General features: G+C 46.2%; 1 protein-coding gene across 8 annotated transcripts; it reads left to right on the top strand.

The window, feature by feature from the left end:
- Positions 1-1,681: 1,681 nt before the first annotated feature.
- Positions 1,682-21,856, top strand: LOC121834132. Of its 8 annotated transcripts, none has more exons than XM_042287879.1 (5): positions 1,682-1,738; positions 9,400-9,671; positions 10,484-10,535; positions 12,832-12,937; positions 21,717-21,856. In XM_042287879.1, the coding sequence occupies exons 2-5, from the start codon at positions 9,462-9,464 to the stop codon at positions 21,793-21,795; spliced, it is 447 nt and encodes a 148-aa protein (XP_042143813.1). In that variant the 5' UTR covers positions 1,682-1,738; positions 9,400-9,461; the 3' UTR covers positions 21,796-21,856. The 8 variants fall into 8 exon arrangements, 6 of the variants coding, with proteins under 6 accessions (XP_042143813.1, XP_042143811.1, XP_042143814.1 ...); XM_042287877.1 differs by lacking the exon at positions 1,682-1,738 and adding an exon at positions 2,159-2,209; XM_042287880.1 differs by lacking the exon at positions 1,682-1,738 and adding an exon at positions 8,586-8,733 and having other exon boundaries at positions 9,400-9,481.
- Positions 21,857-22,936: the final 1,080 nt, after the last annotated feature.

Raw genomic sequence — 22,936 nt, 5'->3', positions numbered from 1 at the left:
GAAGATAAGCTAGCGTTGTATTAGAAATTACCATGCTATTGAGTTCCTCTGCCCTTTTACTGTGCCATAGTGTGGGTAAATTTTTTGGAGTCTGAACAAATCTACTGCGTTGCGATGAGGAGTGAGTGTCTCTTCTAGTTAAAATCTGCAAACTGCACGGTTGGAGTCTGAACAAATCTACTGCGTTGCGATGAGGAGTGAGTGTCTCTTCTAGTTAAAATCTGCAAACTGCACGGTTGGCAGGACAACTGAAACAAGTGAAACAAACTGTTCTAATATATCTGCCGTGACTGTAATAAACGAGTGTAACCGAGCAACGCAACAATGTTCCTGCTATTAAATGCTTTTCTCGGTAGTGTGGGTTCACCCCCTTCAATTTTCTTGGTGAGGGCCGCGGATGTCAAGAGGCTAATACTATACATTTCTGGCTAAATAATCTTGTATTCAAACACAGTAGACTCTGCAACCCCAACAAACGACGCGCACCACGACACAGACAGCATCGGCCGCAGTGATACTCTTTTACTGATGAGGGCTAGCGACCTTCACGAGATTTTCCGATCTCCCTCCGCCCTCACCTAACCTATATCGGGACTGGGCAGTTCATCGATTAACTTTTAGATTATTCAAGTAATGCTTTAATTTTTTTTTTCCATTCAATTGGAGTCTAGTACTGGAGAAAGTCAGCAAGCAGTAAAATATGCCGGCTTCAATATTTTTGACGTCTTTATTTCTTTTGTGACACTAGCTTGCACGGTAAACCACTTCAGCGTGCTTGTCATTTCGCCGAGGGTGATTATACTGTTTAAATAATAACTTAAGAAATACTTTATTTTAAAAGGCTTCCCGTGATCATATTTATGTAGGACTCACAGCGTGAAGTCTAGAATGGGAATGCAATATGCCATTTGTGACATAGTAAAACCAGTACAAAATATGTAGTTTTAACATCTTTCACGCAATATGACCGGGAAAAAATCAACGTACGGATTAATTGATTAGTCTATTTTAAGGATAGCGATTAGTCGGGTTAATTTTCTAATCAAACCACAAACCCACTCAACATTCAATGCTTTATGAAAGCCACGGTTTGTGCGAGATAACAAAAATACGTGGGACCAGCGATTGTATAAAAAACAACACACTAAGATTATGGAAGCTTAATAATAATAATAATAATCGCTTTGCTGAATTTCTACGCATGGCAAACGATACAACACAACCTTTAGTAAGAAGAAACGGCAACAAAAACATAAAGAATTTAATAAGGAATATCAAGCTCAGCCGGAAACGGGCTTGCGTCGTCGAGGTCCATGCTTCTGAGCGTGCGCCCGTAGCAGACGACGCACGGCGGTATCCCCGCTTTCGCGCGTTTCCAATTTCGGCCGCACAGTGGCGGCACGGTTCGATCTCGAGGCGAATAGCTCAACATCACAATTTGCATTTTCATTCCAACCATTAAGAACTCAAGAAACAAAATGAAAGTTTTGCACATGGTTCATGCAAGACATTTGTGCATGGCATTAGGAGATAGATATTTGAATACTCACAGCTCTCCTAGGTTTCTCATATGTTGGGTCAAGCACGCACGTAACATTTGTTTATTTTAATAATTGCAGGAACGCTGTTTTGTGAAACTCTCGCAGCTCCTGTCAGGATGCCAGCCAGCCCCTTGGTTGGGGCACCTGACCCGCTGCCAAGTCACAAGAGTCATGGTGATGTAGACGGCCTGCTCTGCGTATGAACTCTTGTCAACCTGTCAATCGAAACCGAAACCATGCCACAATCTTCCCTGGCTAACTAGTTCCATGGGTGCGAAATGCGGACTGCTGCATGCTGGAATTTTATAAAAGTAGTGTATTTTTTTTTAGACGTTTATGTTCTACGTCGAATTTTTGAACGATGGTGTATTCGCCCTTAGCAACACCCCTAGCAACGGTTTGTTGTGAAACACCAGACTTGCGGCTTTCAATCCAATCCAGTGTCGTAGCTGTCTGGCTGTCTTTCGCCGTGCCCGCGGCAATCGACGCTTCGCACCATGCTTCGCATTTCGCGGTCGCAGTTATTTTATATTGTTCCTGCGTAGTCGTGCGACGTTCTACTCGCACAGTTCATAGGCCTTCTAGTTCCACGTCGTAGACACCAGCTTTACGACACACCCCGACTCCGAGACAAGACTGGCCGAAGGGCGACACTTTCACATCACAAGGTAGGCACCGAAAAACTGGCTCCCCCAGCCATTGGGCCGAAATTCTTTGTCGTGACATCCTGACAGCGTGTGCTGTATGCCGTAAATAGCCGCTGTATTTCGTTTCATCTTGCACAAGGGCGACTTCCACTATTGTGCTCCCATAGGTTTTAAACACGGCGTCAGCTGTTTTGTGGCACAGCCTCCAGATTTTCCAACGATATCGCGCGAACGTCGATTGTCCCGTGGATCAGCGCTTTATCGCGGCGTGAAACAGCAGGTCAGTGGGTCTACTCACGTGTGGCAGAAGGCACATGCTAGCCTCGCTGACCTGCTGTTTCACGCCGTGATAAGGCGCTGATCTACCGGACAATCGACGTTAGCGTGGCTTCCGCAGCACTCAAACCACGCACTTGCCGCGAGAAGAATGTCTTGCGTTTCATTCGCACTCGGTTTCGTGCGAAGCCAAACGAAGCCACGAGCAGCCGCGCTTCGGAGAGCCGGCCTCTTCCGTTCGTGCGACCTTGGTAGCGCTGTCGTCGAGACTTTGGTCAATAGGAGAAGCGGGCAGAGCCAGGGCGTGTACGAGACGCAGATAGAAGGCTTGACACGCCAACCAGAAGCCGCAAATAATCGCCTAGCAGTGTTAGCGCGAAAAATTTTAACCTGTGCCAAAGAGTTTAATAGAGTAACTGTTTATGGCTGAAAATATAGTCTACGTGATGCTTCGATTATGATCGTGCAAAAAGGTGTAAGAATCGAATGTCCCGCTCGAACTCCGTTTTGCTCGGACAGAGTCTGACCGCTCGGACGTGGCTCAGACGCCTGGCATACAGATCATGTCGACCGTTCTCCTAGATATTGATTTTGTATGACCGTGATAGTACAATCACATGCATCATGTTTTCACTCGCCAAGGGTTAGTCCGACGCACTTATTAATTTTGTTTCTCGCGACCACTGCCAGGGTATTATTTGCGGCTTCTGGCTGGCCACATTCAAATCTGTGAAGACGCCCTGGGACACGCCCAGCCCGCTTTCGGCCAATGGCGCCTCTTCATTTGCTTCCTATACTTTCCAATGAATGGCCAAACTCTTTCTATGTATACAGCTTTCCAAAAAACGCTCCTAGGCCACTGCCATGTTGCTGATGCTGATGCGGCTGGTGCGACTCTCGCGCCCTCTATCAGCTAGAAATTTTCTGCCACCCTCTGGGACTGTGAAGACCCGCTCGGCGTGGTTCTCTACCTATGTTTTTGCGGTTTTGCATTCAATGTTTTCTCGCCCCTCTTGAAAGTTTCCACTTAATTTTTTTTATGCGTGCTGCGTACCCTTTTTGTGTTATCTTCCACTGTGATAAATAAGGCTGGTAAGTACCTGCCATTCAAGCTTTTCTGCTCGACATTCACGGGAAAGGAAGGAGGTGAAGGACGTCGAACGACCCTCGACGCGATTTTGCAAACATTGTTCTTCCCCCTCCCAGAGATAATCCGCGTAGAATCCTCAGTCGTCTCCAAATATAGCTGTCCGGGTTGGGGTGAGAAACGGGTCAGTCGCGTTTGTTTCTTTGCTTTGGTGCGGTTATGAGAAAAGGTAGCTCTTCCCAAAACGGGCCCCGAGACGAAGTCATCTCTGATTCCGTCCGATCATCAAGATGTGACTGTCGTCGACTGTGACTGTGATATTTGAGATCTTTCTCAAATAAATTCTTTTCGGATAACGCTGCATCGTGTGGTACGTACGATATATTGTTTGAATGTTACCACTTCCTCAATTGTATGTCCGTGTCCTGTCCATCGGTAAACACGTTATTTGTGAGCATGAAAAATGCATGCCTTGCGGCCCTCTTCTGTTGCAATTTATTTTTGACAGCAAAGCGCTTTGTCGTTTCACATGCGGTGAATCCTGCGGCGCCGTCAAAGCTTATCGTAAGAAATAAACACAAACAACTAGAACTATACATTCCAATCGAACTCGTTCTGTCGCGCGCGTTCCCAACAAAAATAGTTTAGTTTTTTTTATTTTTTTTTTAAATGTGGGACAATTCTTTCTCAATGTCCTCGGGAAAATACATGTAGCATGAAACACAAAATATAGCGGGAAACGACGATAATTTATACGCCAGCAGTGTTTGAAACTGCGCCTACACAGGCTGCGCCTATTGACATCACAGTCCACTCGGTTAGGGTTAGGAGGGACGCTGGTGAGAGTCTAGCCTCAAACTCAGTGACTGGGCTCGAAAACAGTTTGTTGCCCCTGGGGTTGAGTGTTTTTTGGAAAGGTGTATAAGGATGGCTAGTTGGGCTAGTTGGTTTTGCATCATGATGTAAAACACCAAAACAACAGAGACGAAAAAGAAGGGAGAACTGGACAGGACGTGGCGTATTACACCATGGTTTCTACGTATAGCTCTGCCCGCTTGGTCTGGAGGTCGATGACACGAAAACTTTATCACGGGTGACGTCAGAACTGTGCAGTGTGCAACCACGTCCTTTCTTATCTGCTGGCCTGCTTTCTTCAAAGCGACGTGCTCCTGTCTGATCGTAACGGCTGTACATGCCGCTTCGGCAGCCCTGATTCCACAATCTTCGCTCATCACTCTGGACAGCTGCCGAGCTCACGTGCTCTGCGGCACGAGCAGTTCACGCAACTCGCTCGCGCGACTTGTCGAAGTGTTAAAAGCAGTTGTGTGCAATTCCGCAACTCCGCCTCGGAGGTTGCGACGGGGAGGGCTGCACATTTGCCTCTACCGGACTCTGAGCCACGGGCATTTGCTTCTTGCGCATCCAACATTGTCATGTGGCAGGAACCCTAAACGTTTCTTCAACTGCTGCCATAGTTCTACGGAAATTTGTGCAGCTGAGTAAACCTACGCATAGACCAATTTTCTTGAAGCGTGGACCAACCACTGGTCTCTATTGTAGTAGGCTGGATTCAAATCGGAAGTCTGTCGGTGGCGCCACCGGCAGCCATTGCTTGGCACCAAGCAATACGTGCCTTGCACGGGACGTCATATGGCTCCATACCATTCCTGTGCCCGTACCCTCTGGAACATACATTTTGGCAGCATCGAATCTGTTCTTCTCCGCAAAGTTCTCCGAGAGGAAGAAATTCATTGGTCCTAAATGTGTGCTCCGGAAGGTACGGGCACTGGAGCATGGTCCGCAGCAATGGTGGCTGATGTGACGTCAATGCAAGTCGTGTATACACGCAAGTCTATGGGAGAAACACACAAAAGAAGGAAATTAAAGCTTCGACACAGTGTTCGAAGGCATGTATTTTACGATGTGCTGCAATAATTTTATTGTGTGTTTGGAGGTTGAATTGCGATTTCTCAAGCATTCGAATGCCCATTAAAATATTGTGCTATAGCACCCATGGCTGATCTGGCAAGCTTGCTCTCGTGGTGGAGTGAACAAATAAACTTGCTGTCAATAATGCCGTCGTGGGGGAGCCCAGAAGTTGCTGAACGTCAACAAAGTTCCATATTGGCAGCGTCTTTCCGGGAGTGAGCGAAATCATAGCAGAGCCTTCAAGCTTGTCACCTGCTAAACCCGACTCATTGAAACCGCCACCGACTCCGAGGTACCTCTAGGTAACTCTCTTCTCAGTGAGCTGCTCTACATTTTTTGCCCAGTAGAGTCACTCTCGACAACAAAACATTTCTATATAACAACCGCGAGGGTTGTCAGATTTAATGTTTGTGCACTAGCTATTTGACAGGCTTCCCGACAGCAGCCAAAAGATTCAGTGACGACAACAGTTTACGAGCGGGGGAACGTCACTTTTCTTTGTCTTTCCCATAGAGTTTTATGCATTAGCCAATGTCAAGTGATGGGCGCTGGTGGCACCACTCCTCCCTATTAAGACGAGCCTCGATCCGTGATCCAGCTTACTACAACAGAGATCAGTGGCACCAACTAGCCCAGGTACTGATGTCGCTGGCTTTCTGGCGCAATATAATAAATAACATGCTGAAAAGAGCAGGGCCATGACATGACGTGGTGAGGCTAGCCTCTGTGATGCAGCTTCTTCGGTAGGTGCATCCCCTCTGACCTCATCGCCCGTCTGTCTATGCTGAAAGAAGCAGTGGTGAATCTCCTTCGTGGGATTGCCAATGGGAGCAGCTTCATCTCCATCTTTGGCAAACTCCACCGGCGAACCAACTCCATTGTGACGTCGGTCAACACGCACGACTGAGTTGAAACTCTATCGGGATTTTTCCCTTAAAGTGTCCCCACTAAGAATCTCAAAACACCGCGGTGAGTATAACAGTAAAAATATTATTTTTAAGTTGACAAAATGAATAGCATGAGACAAAATTAAAAAAATATATTCCTGAAATCTGGTTGCATGAATTAGTACCTAATGTACTGAAATAATGAATACTGTCACGGGTGGTGACCAAAAGAAAACAGAAAATGAACAAGAAGAAATAAACGTTTAATGTGGCGAACTTGTGCCAAAAATAAAAGGGTTCAAAAGAAAACAGCAGAGCGTCGCGGGCGTCGATATCGGCGAAACCGCAGGATCGAGCGCAGAGGCGAGACTGACTCGACAAGGTCGCGAGCGGCGTCTTATCTAGAGTGAGTCACTATCTCGAAGATTCGGCGGAGAAGGTTCGAGCGTAGCGCGCTCGCGGCGAGAATGTACACGCACTTTCTAGAACAACATAAGCAGGGATAAACGACAGAAGTTAGGTCCGGAGCAAGAATAAACGAGAAAGTACTAGAAGTCCGTGACCCTGCGCGCGGCATTATCCCCCCCTTTAAAAGCGCATCGTCCCGATGCAGCACAAAACAAAAAAACAAAAAAAAAACAAAAAAAACACAAATCCTTAACAAAACGGTAGCAAAATCGCGAGCCACAGTTCACAGTTCTCAGTTCACTCGTCGACAAGAGTAGAAAGTTCTATCGTTCGTAATACGGCTTCAGCCGGACGACGTGCACCACCTCGGGTCGCGGCTGACGTCTTGCAGATGGGCGCGTTCCGAGGTGGTGCACGTCGTCCGGCTGAAGCCGTATTACGAACGATAGAACTTTCTACTCTTGTCGACGAGTGAACTGAGAACTGTGAACTGTGGCTCGCGATTTTGCTACCGTTTTGTTAAGGATTTGTGTTTTTTTGTTTTTTTTGTTTTTTTGTTTTGTGCTGCATCGGGACGATGCGCTTTTAAAGGGGGGGATAATGCCGCGCGCAGGGTCACGGACTTCTAGTACTTTCTCGTTTATTCTTGCTCCGGACCTAACTTCTGTCGTTTATCCCTGCTTATGTTGTTCTAGAAAGTGCGTGTACATTCTCGCCGCGAGCGCGCTACGCTCGAACCTTCTCCGCCGAATCTTCGAGATAGTGACTCACTCTAGATAAGACGCCGCTCGCGACCTTGTCGAGTCAGTCTCGCCTCTGCGCTCGATCCTGCGGTTTCGCCGATATCGACGCCCGCGACGCTCTGCTGTTTTCTTTTGTACCCTTTTATTTTTGGCACAAGTTCACCACATTAAAAGGGTACAAAAGAAAACAGCAGAGCGTCGCGGGCGTCGATATCGGCGAAACCGCAGGATCGAGCGCAGAGGCGAGACTGACTCGACAAGGTCGCGAGCGGCGTCTTATCTAGAGTGAGTCACTATCTCGAAGATTCGGCGGAGAAGGTTCGAGCGTAGCGCGCTCGCGGCGAGAATGTACACGTACTTTCTAGAACAACATAAGCAGGGATAAACGACAGAAGTTAGGTCCGGAGCAAGAATAAACGAGAAAGTACTAGAAGTCCGTGACCCTGCGCGCGGCAATACAATCAACGTTAACTACAACCCTTTACGTTGCGAAGACAGTTGTGGCCGACAACGCTAAGAAGCGCAAGCTAGGTCGCTACGTCTCGGCACGACAGTTTGCGCTTCTCCTGGACTTTCTCGGTGAAAGTTGAGTTTTCTCGGGGACTGCTACAGAGAGCTTTGTTACCAAGGAGGAGCGAGATACACTATGGGGCGTAATAGTTTGAGAGTTAAATGCCCTTCGGCCATAAAGAATAACTTTCTGGAACTCACGTGCATGCCAGAGGTGGGCTTGCGACCTGAGAGTCTCGTGTCCCTAACAGAAGACCGGTGCAAACCTGCCAACTCTTCCGAATTTTTTGTAAAATGTATGAATTGGGAATAATTCTACGATTTTACGAATCTTGCTTCAAATTTTACGAAAAAAAGATACTTTTTTCATTTCTATTTTTTTTAACATTTTTTTCGTAAAACCGTTGCTGGCGGTACCTCACACTGCCACAAGAGGGCGACAGGTGCCGTCCACGGCAGCGTTGTGGTTTTTACTATCCGTCTATCCGGGGGCCACATATCCAAAATCAATCCAAAGCCCAAAGCCTTTGTTTGTGTGTTTGGCGGCGCATGTTGGTTTGGCGTGTTCAGACGTGGTTGGGCCTCTGTTTCGGCCAGTTTCGAGGCGAGAAGTGCAGCGTCTGTGTTTGTTACACGTGTAATCATAGCATTCCCCTGGTTGCGGTGGCTTCGCGGTGCAATGGCAAATTCCAAACCTAAAAAGAGGTACTTTCAGGTGTTCTTGAAGTCCTACACGTCGGAATTCCAGTGCTTTGTGCCGTCCAAAAAGGAGAGAAGTTTGGATTCTGTAGCACGTGCACGTGTAACGTAAGCGTTTTGCACGGTGACAAGGCTGACATTAAGCCTTGCCACCTTGCGAAACAGCCCCCCCCCCCCCCCGCAATTGCGTGAGTTTTACGAATTTTAATGTCCACAGGTTGGCAGGTATGCCGGTGGAGGCGCGAGTGATGGGCCGTTCCTAAACGCGGAGCAAGAAAAATTATTATTTTTTGTGGGGACGGATTTCTCTCGAGGGGGCGGGCGTGCGCCCCCGACAGTGGACGCGCCGCTGTGGGACTTCACGGCTGCAGCAGCAGCTTCGATAAGTACCGTGAATCTCTTGGATCATGAGCAGACACCATGTTGCTTTTTACCTTATTGAACACTAATGTACAAAACAATGTGGTGCGAATGTATTGCCTCGTGGTGTTTTCCACGAAAGCTTGGATATCGGGGCTGCAGCACATTTCTAGACCCACTCGGAGACAATATATCCGTGACATTCGAAAAAAAAATAATATTGAGTTTAGGGTGCACACTATTAGACACAGGTATAACTAGAAGGGCTGTATAGCGTTGTGGCGTGTTACATAGTTGAATTATATTATGCAGGGGTCTGTGGCTGAAGGCGACATGGCAAAGGGAGGAGAGGAGGAACGTCCTGCGCAAGTGGCATGCCCCCTACCACCGAATGGTACGAACGGTCTGGAGTTGATACGGCACGGGATCTGCTGTCCATTCGGCAGGACCAGCTGGCTGTCCAGCGAGAACTGCTGGCCACACAGCAGGGTCTGCTGGCCACCCAGCAGCAGCAGCTGGCAGTTCAGCAGGAAATGCTGCTCGTGCAGAGAGAGGCAGTCGATGCACTCCGTCGACTTGCAAGCGTAGGTGTTAAGAGAACTGTAGTGTAGTGCACTCCCAATTATTGTTGTTAGGCTGATTTTGGTCAACCCTACTTTAGCCAGTTAAGTTAGAAGGCAGTGTTCTTAGACTCAAACTGAAACCAGATATGATTTGTATGTGTATTTGAAGTGTCCAACAGCGAAGGCTTTATTTTGTTTATTTCAATGAAACCTTCCAGTGCCATAATGCTAATGAAAATTGGCAAGCCTTGAGACAAAATTTTTTCAACTTATTGAAAATTACCATACTGTGCTCGACAATCCGAACTACTACGTCTAAACCGTGGTTCAATAATCCACTTCATCGTTTATCTCATAAAAAGAAAAGATGTTTCAGGAGCGCTAAAAAAACAAATACTTGGCCTAAGCTTGCCACTTCCTCTTCCCAATAAAAAACTATGTTAAAGGGGTGTTAGCACACATTCTTTCTGATAACTCTAAGCAGACATTCTTTCTCCAAACTCTACCTAATATGTTAATAAACAACCCTCGCAAATTTTGGAGATTTGTACTCTGAAATTAATCTAGTGAATAGCTCTTGTAATAACATATTGAATAGTGAATGTGTGAATATTTAAATAGTGCGTTTTCTGATGCTTTCCCTATTTCTACACCCATTACTGGAATTTCTCCTGTTATAGAGAATGATTTTCCAATGGATTCAATTGTTATAAACATTCAGGGTGTTTTCAGCGGTATAGAAACCCTCAAAATATCTCCATCATGTGGCATAGAGGAAATCATTACGAAGGCTCTCACTAACACTAAATTTTCATCCGGTCTTTACCTCAAAGATATTTGAGCAGTCCGTGGACACAGGGGTGTTGCCCTCTGACCGGAAAATTAGTAAGTAGGCCAATATCACTCACCTGCCTCTACAAGATCCTCGAGCATGTCATTTACAGGCACCTGATTAACTTCCTGGATTCCTGCAATTTCTTCACCAATGTGCAGCATGGCCTCTGGAAACGCCTTTCTATTGGGACCCAACTACTTATTATAACTAACGATTTGTTTAAAAATCTTGACACCGGCTTTCCTACTGACGCTGTTTTGCTTAATTTCGCCAAAGTTTTTGCTAAAGTCCCGGACAATCGCATTATTCTTAAACTTTCTTTCCTAAAACTAGATCCTCATGTTCCTAAGTGGATTGAATCATTCCTTATTCATCGCTCTCAATTCGTTTTCACTAACAGCACATCCTCCTCTTTCTCTCCCGTTTCTTCCGGTGTTCCACAGGAAATTGTGCTTGGGCCTTTGCTCTTTTTAATCTACATTAATGATCTCCCTCTTCACATCTCATCCTCTGTTCATCTTTTCACTGATGACCTGTGCTGTTTATAGACTAATAAAAAACCCATATGACCATGTTGCACTCCAGAACGGCATTTAAGGGGAGACACTGCTCTTTGAAGCAAACTTTTACTAAGAAAACACATTTTTAAAAATGTGTTTTTTGAAGTTTGGCAAGCACTTATCATCTTGTCCTGAAGGATTTTCGACATATTGAATGAGGGCTACAAATATATTAAATAGGCTGTCAGGCTTTTTGTGGGTGCCTTTTAGGCATCCGGCAAAAAATGATTTTGAAACTGGAAGGTTCAAAAGTGTCATAAGTAATTTATAAATCATCCTAGAGCTTTCATTTATACCTTATTGGATTGCACATACCTCTCAGTTCACTGATCTATGTTTATTTTCTGAGCTCAGTATTTTAATTTGCGTTAATCCTTTCCATAATCATTGCAAATTAAATTTTTAATATTAATAAATCTAATTAGGTTACCTCAAAACAAAGTACATATTTGTAGTCCGATTGTAATGCCAAATAAGCCATGTAAATTTCATTTTATTTGAATCGCAAGTTATATAAAAAAGCTCTTGAAGCAGTGTGTCACACATGGCAGATGTGTCTCAACATTAGCAAATGCACACACCTTTGCTTTACACATTCTTGCTTCCAGCCCTTAAACTCGTTAACATTCAATGGCACTACCATTCTGACTGCTACACAGTAAAAATATCTAGGCGTTCGTTTAACCACTAATATATCCAGGAATGTTCATGTCGACGAGACAATATCATCCTCAAACCGCTCACTCGGTTTTGTTTGTCGCAATTTCAACTCTGCCTTTTCTATCCTTAAACGTCTCCTTTACGCCATGCTTGTTCGCCCTAAACTAGAGTATGCTTCAGCTATCTGGCACCCACATCAGTCTTTTTTTAACTAACGCAAATCGAATCTGTCCAGAATCGTGCTGCTCGATTTATTTTTTCTAATTAGTCTCGCTTTTCTTGTGTCACTGCAATGAAATGTCAATTAGCTCTTCCTGATCTTTCCGTTCGTCGCAGAATTTCCCGTCTTTGCCTTTCCATAAAATGTACTATTCGGAACCATTACGACAGTCTCTCCTCAGCCAGCCCAGCTATATCTCTGCAAGACTCGATCATTCGTGCAAGATTACCCTTCCCAAGACCATTTCAACATTCCCTTCTACCAGAAGCTATTGTAGACTGGAATGGCCTTCCAGATGATATTGTCACCATCACCGATAACGCTAAAATCAGAACTGTACTAACCATGCACTCCCCTCTGTAATGCCCTTCGGGGCCTTGAGGGTAATTCTAAGTAACTAAAGAAACAAATAAATAATATTCCGCCACCAGCGTGTGTTCGTGTAATTATAGGAAACTGGCCTCGTTACTGAAGGACTTGTCACGCGGCAACTCTGCCGTCAGTGTAACTAAAATGCATCATTCGCAAGCGCAGGCAAGGACGCCACCAAGGCAGCTCCAAAGGGGAAAGAGAACAGAGTAAGGGTGGATTTACTCGCCCCACATACGCCTTTGATCAGACTTCTCGACTTCTTTCGTTAACACAGCCATTCTCTTTTCTTCTGTGCTTTAGGAGCACCTAAAATGCCAGTAACTCGTTGTCTACGAGTAATCTAATAAGGTGAATGGTGAAAACTGCTCTGCAACATGACTGCACAGAGCTTACCAAGGTGAAAAGTTGTTTGGCAAAAGTTTCCTATTGTATTGCTTGCAACGCGTCTGAAAACCTCTGGCGTGCTTTTAACTTTACTAATGTGTTGCGTAACAGTTTGCATTTTGTGCGTAATGCGCTCCCCTTTTCCTGCAGGCTGTAGAGGGACAAGCAGCAGCAAGTGCGCACCAGTCGTCCGCACTGACTTCGCTAGTGCTTCAGCTCGTCGGTGTGCAGAATCTCCATCCGCCAGCCGAATAAAGTGGGTCTCTATGCTCCATTTCATTTTTGGCACGGGTTACACCACCGTTACTTGAACATCTCAGTTGAAAAACTGCCATAGGTGTCCGCTTTGCAGAATTGTTAAAAGCGAGCAGTCGCAGTCCCGCTGTTCTTGCTGCAGCGGCCATTTTGTAAACTGTGGCTAGACCAAACAACATCTGTGCCTCGATGGGCTTCTCAAGCGTGGCACTGCTCCCCATTGTAGCTCGCTGTGGCTCGCGTGTGGTGTCCGCATTTGAAGACCAACTTTCCTTAACTGGTATGTCGTAGTAATCTTAGATTACGCCACAAGCGAACTTGACATGCAGAAAGAAGGAATTTTTATCAATGTAGACTGCTTTGTAACATCTTCCAACTATTCATATTTGTTTATTCAAAGTGTTCAATAATGGCCGAAGTGTCTCACTTGGTGCACTTGTTAGTAACAGGAATACAAAGGATTTCCAGCAAGGAAGCCTAAGGAAGCTCGAGCACTTCTTAAAGGACACATGCAAAGGACTAATAAAGTTTTTTTAAACAGCCTGGTTGGGAAAAGGAAGTCATAAAACGAATTCACAAGGAAAATAAAAATTTTAAGAGCTATATTCACGGCGCTATACGAATTTGTAGTTGGCGCCGGCGGGCGCTGCGGAAAAGTGGCTGCTAGTTGTCACGTGACTGGTCGCTATTTGTCACGTGGTGCTTCCGCTCTATCGGAAGCTTCCTATGGTCTCTAAAAGTTAGTTATTCATCTTTATTTCAAGTGCAACAAAACACAAAGATTAATCGGTAACTTTTCGAACCCAAAGAAAGCTCCTGAAAAAGCGGAAGCAGACGTGATAGACCTGTGTGCCGGTCAGATGACGGCGGCAGCGCTGCGGGGTAGACAAACTTGCGCGGCGGTGGCGGTGTGGAGAAATGAGTTGACGGCGGCGCACCACGCTCAGCGTGCAGCGGCGGCGTGACTGTGAGTCGACTTTGAGACGGCGCACAGGTCTATCACATGACTTGCGGCGGCTCCCACGGGCGCAACTACAAAATCATTTTGTGCCGTCAATATAGCTCTAAAATTTTTTTTCTTCGTTCTAATTTTATTTTATAACATTCTTTTTCCATCTGGTCTGTTTACAAAAAAAATGTTTTTTTACTTCGCATGTGTCCTCAAACTTTTAGTACTTTATCGTTAGAAGTTGGAACCGCGTTCCCGCAAGATAAATCGTGATTTGATAGAACTGAAACGTGATCCGATCCGAAACCTTGCCGGCCAGCAGCTTTCACGCGATCGGTAGATCTGTTTGGTGTACTTTAACCTTGCACCTGCTTGTCACTTCGAATACGATAACTTCGTTAATCGTAGTCTGCTGCTTCGATATTCAGTTGCACAATAGGATAAACTCGAAATTTGGTGCCCTGTTCCTCCGCGCAACTCCGCGTCCGTTGCTTACGCACGTCACGTGGTTCGCACATATAAGTACTATGTCGAGCACGTGTGGGTTGTGTGATAAGCAGAGCTGGTTTGCATTTTGAGCAGCTGAAAGCCACTAAGAAAATAATCAGACTTGTACCCGTCACTGAAAAAGTAACCGATGACAGTTACAATCACTTTGCTGTATAAAGTACCCGACTACAATTACAATTACAGCCTCAAAGAAGTAATCGAAAAATTACTCTAAAGTAAGCAATTACTTCCCACGTTACTTTTCATTCAAACTTTTTTTATGATAGCATAATCCGTGGAATCTCGCGCTCAGTTGTTAAAGAAAAAAAAAAAAAGAAAGCCTCGACTGTTTTTGCTTAAAGCGCGAAACACACGTACAACCAAACCGTCCGATCCGACGTCTGACCGCGCAATACGACGGTCGGAGGCAAGGGTTTTCAACGCTCTCCGATGCTGCGGAACCCCCTCGCCCCCCAAGGTCATTCCGGCAGTCCGCACGTCGGATCGGACGGTTTGGTTGTACGTGTGTTTCGCGCTTAAAGCTGAGTGAGTGATGGCACACACCTAATCCCTCACAAGAGGCTAGATAAAGTCATTTTTCATACCCATAAGTAGTCTCCGGTGTAGAAATAAAAATGTACCCACGAAAAAGAAGCATAGTAAAGTGGCCTACTAATCCTCACAGCCTCGTGCTTAATAATTTCGAAAAAAAAAAGCCCGTTGCCCGGAGCTGAATAACTCCAACTCCCTCCCCCCCCCCCCCCCCCCAAAAAAAAAAAAAGAAATGAGGAAGATTGTAATGGGGGGTAATTTTGTAATCGATTACAGCAAAAAATTAGTTCAACTAAAAAGATCATTACCCCTTAAAGGAAGTAATCGAAGCGTCACAAAATTGCAGTAAAAATAATCAATTACAAGTAATCTTGTAACACGTTACGTACGAGTCTGGAAAGTATAGAGGCTCACAAAGCTTCAAGTTTTCACACCTTTTACACTGTTATCCCATCTACCTAGGTCCCTAACCACTCATGTTCATCTGTGCTGCTAAGCGCTATTGAAATTGCTCCCGTGCGTGTCTAAGACACAAGCTGAAGTGCAATGAAAACTGATCTGAGCTGCTCCTAGCCTGCTCCAGAACATAGTTTTAGCTGCTCCCAACCTGCTCCTAAACAGCTGTTTCAGTTGCTCCCGTGGCTGTTCCCAAGGACATTTCGTGAGTTCCACCCCTGCACTAACTACGTCACCGGACCTTGTCAAGTCCATTCAATACTGCGACGGGCTCCGTGATTATAGGTTACAACATGTCGACTTGCCACTCCGTTCTCGTCAAACATTCTATTTCCAAGATCATTCGCGATTATAATGAGGCTGATTATAGATGAATAGATCATGGGTTGACAATCTTTTTTGACCATTACATTTAAATTGTCCTCTTCCATCAGTAGAGGAAACCGGCATTATTTAAAGCTAAAATGAACAGTCTTATAAATATGTTTGTTCTGACAGCCTGAGTATGCACTGATTCAAATAACCCATGGTTCACCAAAATGCTGCTCTTTTTGCATAACAAGAAAAGGCTATTTGCAAAGGCTAAACGTGTTAACACCTCATGCTTTGGGTGCTTATAACTTTGCCCTTAAAAACTACAATAAAAAGTTGAAATTGGCTAAGTTTTGTTTTTATGACTCGCTGTTTATTTTGAATGGTAACCCAAGGAAGTTTTGGAACATGGTGTCACCAAAAAGCAATAACTCTGCCATCAAACCAAGCCGCGACAATGGCGATCCCATACAAGAAAGCGACTGCTCTGCAAATTACGACCCCAGCCAAAATATTACGTCCGTGGGACGCCGCATTCTCAACTAATGCCGATAATAAAAATGCGACCCGCCGCAAGCCGCTGCTCCTTAGCGGGCGGCAAGCGGTTTGTCGATCGCCAAAGCAACATTGGGCCGTGACGTCAGTATCCTTCTCTTTTTTTCCTCTGGTCCAGGAGTTGCGCGTAGTGCGCTTCTTTGAGCCACTACCACAGCTACTTCGGCTTGCGATTGGCGTGTTTAGCCGTTGCTTTTATCTGTAGCCCGTGTAGCTTCGGTATAGATTTTTGTTTATTTGCTTGTGAGGACTTCAAGACTCGTTTTAGCGAGCAACTCGGTGCGCCCAAGACTGCCCAGCTGTTCCTCGAAAGATGCCGAGCGCAACTTGTAGCGCTGTGGGCTGCTCAAACAACCCGCTGTGCAACCCGGAGGTGCTTCTTCACAAGTTTCGAACGGACCGGAAATTGAAGAAAGTGTGGGTGAACGCTGTTCGATGAGTGGACTTTGGACTTCGCCTTTTATGCGCCCGAGGAAAAAAGAACGAAAAAACAGAGGTGTACAGCCCAGCACTCGTGTGTTCGGACGCCGCAGCTCGCGCCGTAGAGCCTCAAAGCTTCGTGTCTGGGACTGACCCGCAGCGCGAAAGTGAGAGGGCCCCCAGTACTGTACGTCATTGGCAGCACAGCGTAGAGCAACGCCGCTCCATCCACAGAGCCCCGATGACAATTTAGGTCTAGCGACGAGTACGGAAGACCACACACACGGCGACAGCCGCAGAGTACGGCACCGAACGAGTTCACTTGTTTTCCAGTCGCTAGCTTTTGGGTATACAAGCGACGAGTACGGCATAGCGCACGCATGGCGGCGGCCGCCGAGTACGAAATCGTACGAGTTCACGGGTTTTCCAGTCGCTAGCTTTTGGGTATATGCACTAGCCCTTGCTACATATGCTGGATAACTACCACGTATACAGAATTAAAACAAAATCAGCTTACCTCCTATCTTTAGACGGCTAGCGCAACAGAGGTAGGTGCCGCTCGGCGTGCGTGCTCGTTGAACGAGAACGATCCTGACGTCACGTTCACATAGCGGTTGATTTCGAGCGTTGCCGGAGCCTCGAGCGGCTAGTTTCGGGTTTGTTGGCCGCGCCCCAAACAAAACTTTCAGGGGTTCATATCTGTAGAACTACGCACAATAACGAGAAAAAAATTGCACCTTGCAGTTCAGGGACGCTGACTGGACTAAAAACAGTCATAATCCCAAAACCGAAAGTATGGACCGGAGTTGCCCTTTAACGTTTGCTCGGCTGAAGTGGAAAAGGGTGGGAGGAGCTTCCACTTCGTTCTTGACCTGTCACCGACTCTAGGTGCATCTTTTTAGCCACACCTGCACTGGTGAAGAAAATTGTAGGGCAATGTATTTACGGTTCTATCTCGATACACATGCCAGAAGTACACCACCTTGCACTTTCTTACACATGCCAGAAGTACACCACATTGCACTTTTTCACACCGGTGCAGGTAGTGCAACTAAAAAAATGCACCCACTCAAAAAAAAAAAAATTTGTATCGGCCCACCAAAGCTCTGCCAAAACCTCATTGAACACAGTGTTTATCAGCCAAATTTTATGAAAATGTGTACCAAAAGAAACCCTGACAGAGACATTTACGAGAGCAAACAAGTGGACTACATTGACTGCTTAGGCTTATAAAGAGAAACAAAAAAAGTAAAAAAGGAAGAAAAAAATATCTGCATTACGATTTAAGAGCATGTCATTGCAACGAACTGGTGAGCATAGAATGTGTGAAGTTCTGCGTGCACATGATGTATGTGGATGCAAAAACATGCCTTCACCCCAACCCAATAAGTGATTTCCCACATCAGAAGCCGCCTCGGTGGCTCTGAGGCGAGAGCACCGGCCTACAGGTCCTCAGGTGGCGGGTTCGAATCCCGACCGAGGTGCCCGCAATATGACGGAGGCTTATTGCAGAGAAGGCACTGTGTAACCGAGCTCCGCAGGTGGTCCAAATTAATCCTCAGTCCTCCGCTGGGGCGTGCCAGATGCCCGTCATAGGTGCCAGATGCCCGTCATAGGTTTGGCACGTAAAACCCCCAAATTTGACTTTCCCACATCAGAGCTAAAATTTGTGCAGCCACCCACATTACATGGATGTAGAACTGTACACCTTCTGTGCTTCCCAGTCTTTGATGAGATATGATTAAGCTTGCACAGCGCGACTCCAGTGAGCTGAATGATTACGGCAAGCATGCCAACACCGCAGAGCATGACAAGCTCGATGAGAGAGGGCGTCCACCTTCCTGACTTTCCGACGCTGCATTGCTAGTGTTCTTTCTTTGAGGCTCCTAGTGCCAGTGTCGCTGTTGGTGTCGCTACTGTCATCATTGTACCCGCAGTCAGACTCTTCCTACACAAAGGGGTCTGGGGCAGACTCGGGAACGGAGCTGTGTAAGCAAACATTGTGCAGAATAGCACATCCTGTTGCTAAATTACGTGCTCTTTCTGGGTCGTAGTGCAGAGCGTGGTACTTCTGCAGGCACCGGAACTGGTTTTTCAGTTTACCAATGCATTGCTCAACAACAGCGTGTTGAGCGGTGTTGGCCGAGGCCAGACTCGACAAGACGCACCGCTCAACACGCTGTTGTTGAGCGCTGCCTCTTGCTGGGGTTGCCAGAAATAGGGGTGAGTAGCCAGGGCTCTAGAGGTAGCATCTGTCACCTGCAGACAAAAATGGAACCGTATTTGCCATGAATGTTCTCGCATAACATTTCCAGGAGTTGTCTGAAAGTGCACTTGTACTAAAATGGGGCTACTGGTATGGTTTTATGACTTTCGAGAGAACCTGCTGATTGAAAGTCAAACTGGCAGGAAAAAATGTTATGTCGGTAATTTAATTGGCTTGCTCAACCATGTAAATAATGTCTTGCAAACCTGCATCGCCCATTGTTGTTTACCTCAATCTTGGGTAGAGGCTACAAGGAACAGCCACCAGATCTTTTGTTTCGTAAGTATATCTGACCTAGCAATGTCAGTTGTGCTGCTCTGACCATTGGCCACTGAGATTGGTCGTTTAAAGTTATCTAGAAGCACCATTTTTTCCTGCTACACAAAGAAATTTGAGCTATCAAACATTTTCATCCCTGAACCAGTGCTGGTAGCTTGTAATCGGAGACTTGGGTGGGCAGATTACGTACTACGAGATGAACATTTGATGGGTCCAGTGACAGCGTTACAAATATTACAGTTATACCCAGGTTCTACATTTAAAATAAAAGATACGTCGAATAAGAGTACATTCATTAGTGGGAAGAATGGTACAGATCTTGGGGCTTTAACGGAGACAGAATAATCTCATTGGCTCGGGCCAGACTCTCTCGGGCCACAATTATTTGGCTCCTGGGTTAGCATGCTATGAATTTTGGTGTAAGTAGGAAATAGCCTAATGCAGGACACCAACCAACTGCTCTTCGCTGCAAAACCAAACTGTCGGCGCATGTCAACCGAAGCACGTTTTTGGGGCTGAGAAACGTAAGCGGAGATGATCGAGCAAGAAGAAAAGTATGCCAGTCATTCCAGAGTATCATGCCTGGTCTGTGAGCATCATGGGAGAGGTACGATTACAAGAACCAGAGGCACCTTGTCTCCGGCTTAGCGAGAGACCTAACGGCCATCGACTCATCTGTCTCCCGGGCCTGGTTTCCTCTGTGAATCTTTACGTTTGGCCCTGCGTTTCGGGGTTAAAGGCCGACGACCAGACTCGAGATTCTGCAAGGCAGAATTTCCTCCTCACCATGGGAGAGGAGGAAGCGAGGGAATAGTGGAAAGCGCAAACTGGTCGTCGGTTTTTAAGGAGCAGACGTATGCAATCCTGGATGTAACAAACAGCCTGTCGTGGGAAAACCAAGGTTCGGCACGTAGGGGCAAAAAAGCCTGCACACGAAATATAGGCAGCAAGCCCGGCTGCCTCCTTGATACCGAAGCAAGCCCTTAAACAATCAGCAAAAGCAGAGCTCTGTGTCATAAGTGTGCCGGGACTCCTCCAACTAGACCCTGAACCCGGAAAACGCGACACTTGGTCTCCAAAAACTGAGAAAAAACAGGGTGACCAGATTCTGACAAAGACTGTATTTCGACTGACTAAAACAGGTTATCTACAATCAAACAGCAAAACGTGTGAAGGGGGAAATGGTGAAAACTAAGAGCTGAAGTGGAGAGGAGCAACGTCCTTTCCACAACGGGTTGTTTCGTGCGTGCCCGTTTTCTCTTCGCTGGGGCCGCGCCACTACGGGAAGGGACTGGGGAATGTCTCCTATATTTCTAAAACTTGTCGCGCAACCCGTTGCAAAATGACCGAGTGGCTTCCCCGACGGAATGTATCCTGAATGGTCGCATGATCTGACCTAGAGACCCGTTAAAATAATTTTTGATAGGGGCTGTAGTTTCACGAAAAGGATTGGGACAGACCTCACAGGTCTCTCAAAAAGCTATGATGGGTCTCTTACACCCCTCAGGAATTGTTAAAGGGTACTCAGGCCCCTTAGAGAACTTTGACGGTCATCTAAACTATACTCGCCGTCCACGATCAAGCCCTTGCAGCATGCTAGATGAGCGCTTAGTTTCGAGGCCTTCAAAAACAAATCTCCCTTCCACCCCTCCGAGGGAAAGCAAGGTTCAACCTGTCGTGCTTCCTCCAGCAGCTGTCGATGCTCACACATCGTGGACATGGCAGGGTTAGAGATACTTCTTAGGCCATGCCCGTTGGCGCTGCTTCGGTTTAAAATGGTCAGTTTGGTCTACAGGGGAGATGCGAGGCACGGCACCACGAACGAGCTCCCATTTTCCTCTCGCTATTGTCGTTGCCTATTTTTTGTTTGTACACTGTCGGAACGTGCGCACTGTTAATGTGGAGACTGCACATGGTAATTTGCCGAGAAAGACTGGCGTGTGAGCAGTATCGCGAGGTCCCAAGGTGGTTTTTTCTGGATGTCTGCTGGTGGCTTAAATAAGTGATGTTTTTCTTTCTTGCTTTTGTAACAGTGTTGTTAGAGAATTTAGTATATTTTACCCCTCCATTCAATCGAAATTGTCACCGATGGTAAGGATGCAGATTTGTGGTAATGAACTGTCCTCTCATGTTAATATCTTTTCAGATATATCAGTGTTTAGAAGGGAGCTAATTTTTTATCTTTTCAATTCCTGATTGCATGTTAGTCTTTTCTTTTTTACAAATGGGGTACATTGTGTTAAGTCATGTACTACCATGTTATGTGCCACCACACATGACCTAGTGGTCGTTCTGGGGCATGATTCAAATAAAGCATTATTATTATTATTGTAAGGTATGCCAAAATGGTGCAACATCCAGAAAATTTACGTACAGTAGGCTGTGTCTTCATTTACATTTTAGCAGCACTTGTCATCTTAAGGTAGGATATTCTGGCATATGAAATGTGATTGTGTTAATGATACAAGCTCACGAGCATATTTTGTCTGGTGCATCCCGCAGAACTTGGCTTGATTCGAGCGGCAGCGTGTTCGCTGAACGGCATCTGCTGTCTCTGCAGTCTAGATCAGGAATGAGGTAAGACTGCAACGGAAGCGGCTACGTAGATGTCTGCAAGGTGAGTGATGCATGCAGCCATTTCTTTGTTTGATATTGCGTTTCAAGAGAAGATGAAGCTGCGGCATTGCCTAAAGGTCCTGGTTTCTGCTTCCGCCTGGTCAACATTGCTGCCCCATGAATCGTGTCTCATCGACTCTTATACTTTTTGCGAGCTGACGTTTGGGCTTGTTGCTTTGGATAGAATGCTATGGTGGGCTTGGCCTGGAGCCAGCTGAATGTCTTTGTCCATGAAGCCATAAACGAGGACATAATAATAATTTATTGCATATGAACAAAGCGAGGTTGAAGTCAGACCTGCCTAAGCCACATTGGGCTTGACTGGCAGCGTCTTGGATGCTTGACATGGATGCTGCTTTCCCATTTCGGGGTCGTGCTGTTTCGCCTTTTGCTCTAAGGGCTTGTTTGTACGTCTGCTTACCTGGTGTGCCCCGTGTGATAATTGCTTAGCGGAGGGAAATCTTTAACGCGGTGAGAATCTGTTTTATTTGTTTCGGCCTCCTCACGCTTCGTTGTTGTGCGGTTGTGTTGCAACCTTCCTTGCATCGTCGGATCCTTTGGTCTCTTCTGGAGACACGCATTTGCATTCTTCTTGGCTAGAAAGGTGTCACCCTGTGTCATTTTGCCTGATATGGCAGTTTGCGCAGTATGTCTCTCCTGAGTGCTTCTCTTCCGGGTGTGCTTTGCTGCACTCCTTGCGTCTTTCAGGTAAAGTTCATCTTGGTCTATATTTTTCATGATTTCTTGAATCGAAAACTGGGCTTGGACTTCTTGTAAAACTCCTTACTGCATCGTTTGGCGCAAGTCCGCAGACCTCCACTGTGTGCTCTGCTTTGCCAATCTTGGTTTGGGTTATGTGAAGTAATAGTTTCGCAACTTTAGATGGGATGCTCACTATTGCAGTGTTTTGGCTCTGGTTGATCTGCAGGCACCTGTTGGCTTGTTGCCCCATTGTGCTGGTGCCCTGAAGCTGGGCTAGAGCAGTGAGGACGCTTGGAGCCGGCCTACGTTGAGTCCGTTGCATGGTCGCAAAATTCGCTTAAACTCTTCCAGGGTAAAGGGTGTGGGCGTGGGAGCAGGTCTGCGGGTCGTAGCTCTTCTCAGCT

The sequence above is a fragment of the Ixodes scapularis genome, unplaced genomic scaffold (genome assembly GCF_016920785.2).
Source record: "Ixodes scapularis isolate PalLabHiFi unplaced genomic scaffold, ASM1692078v2 ptg000597l_1___fragment_1__unscaffolded, whole genome shotgun sequence".
NCBI lineage: Eukaryota > Metazoa > Arthropoda > Arachnida > Ixodida > Ixodidae > Ixodes > Ixodes scapularis.
Note: the sequence above shows the minus strand (reverse complement) of the source record. Positions and strands in the feature narration are given on the sequence as shown.

Coding starts and splice junctions, on each gene's coding strand:
- LOC121834132 (XM_042287875.1), top strand. CDS start 8,708: ATGGCAAATTCCAAACCTAAAAAGAGGTACTTTCAG. Junction 8,744..9,399: donor CTAAAAAGAGGTACTTTCAG/GTGTTCTTGAAG, acceptor TATATTATGCAG/GGGTCTGTGGCTGAAGGCGA. Junction 10,536..12,831: donor GCCCTCTGACCGGAAAATTA/GTAAGTAGGCCA, acceptor CTTTTCCTGCAG/GCTGTAGAGGGACAAGCAGC.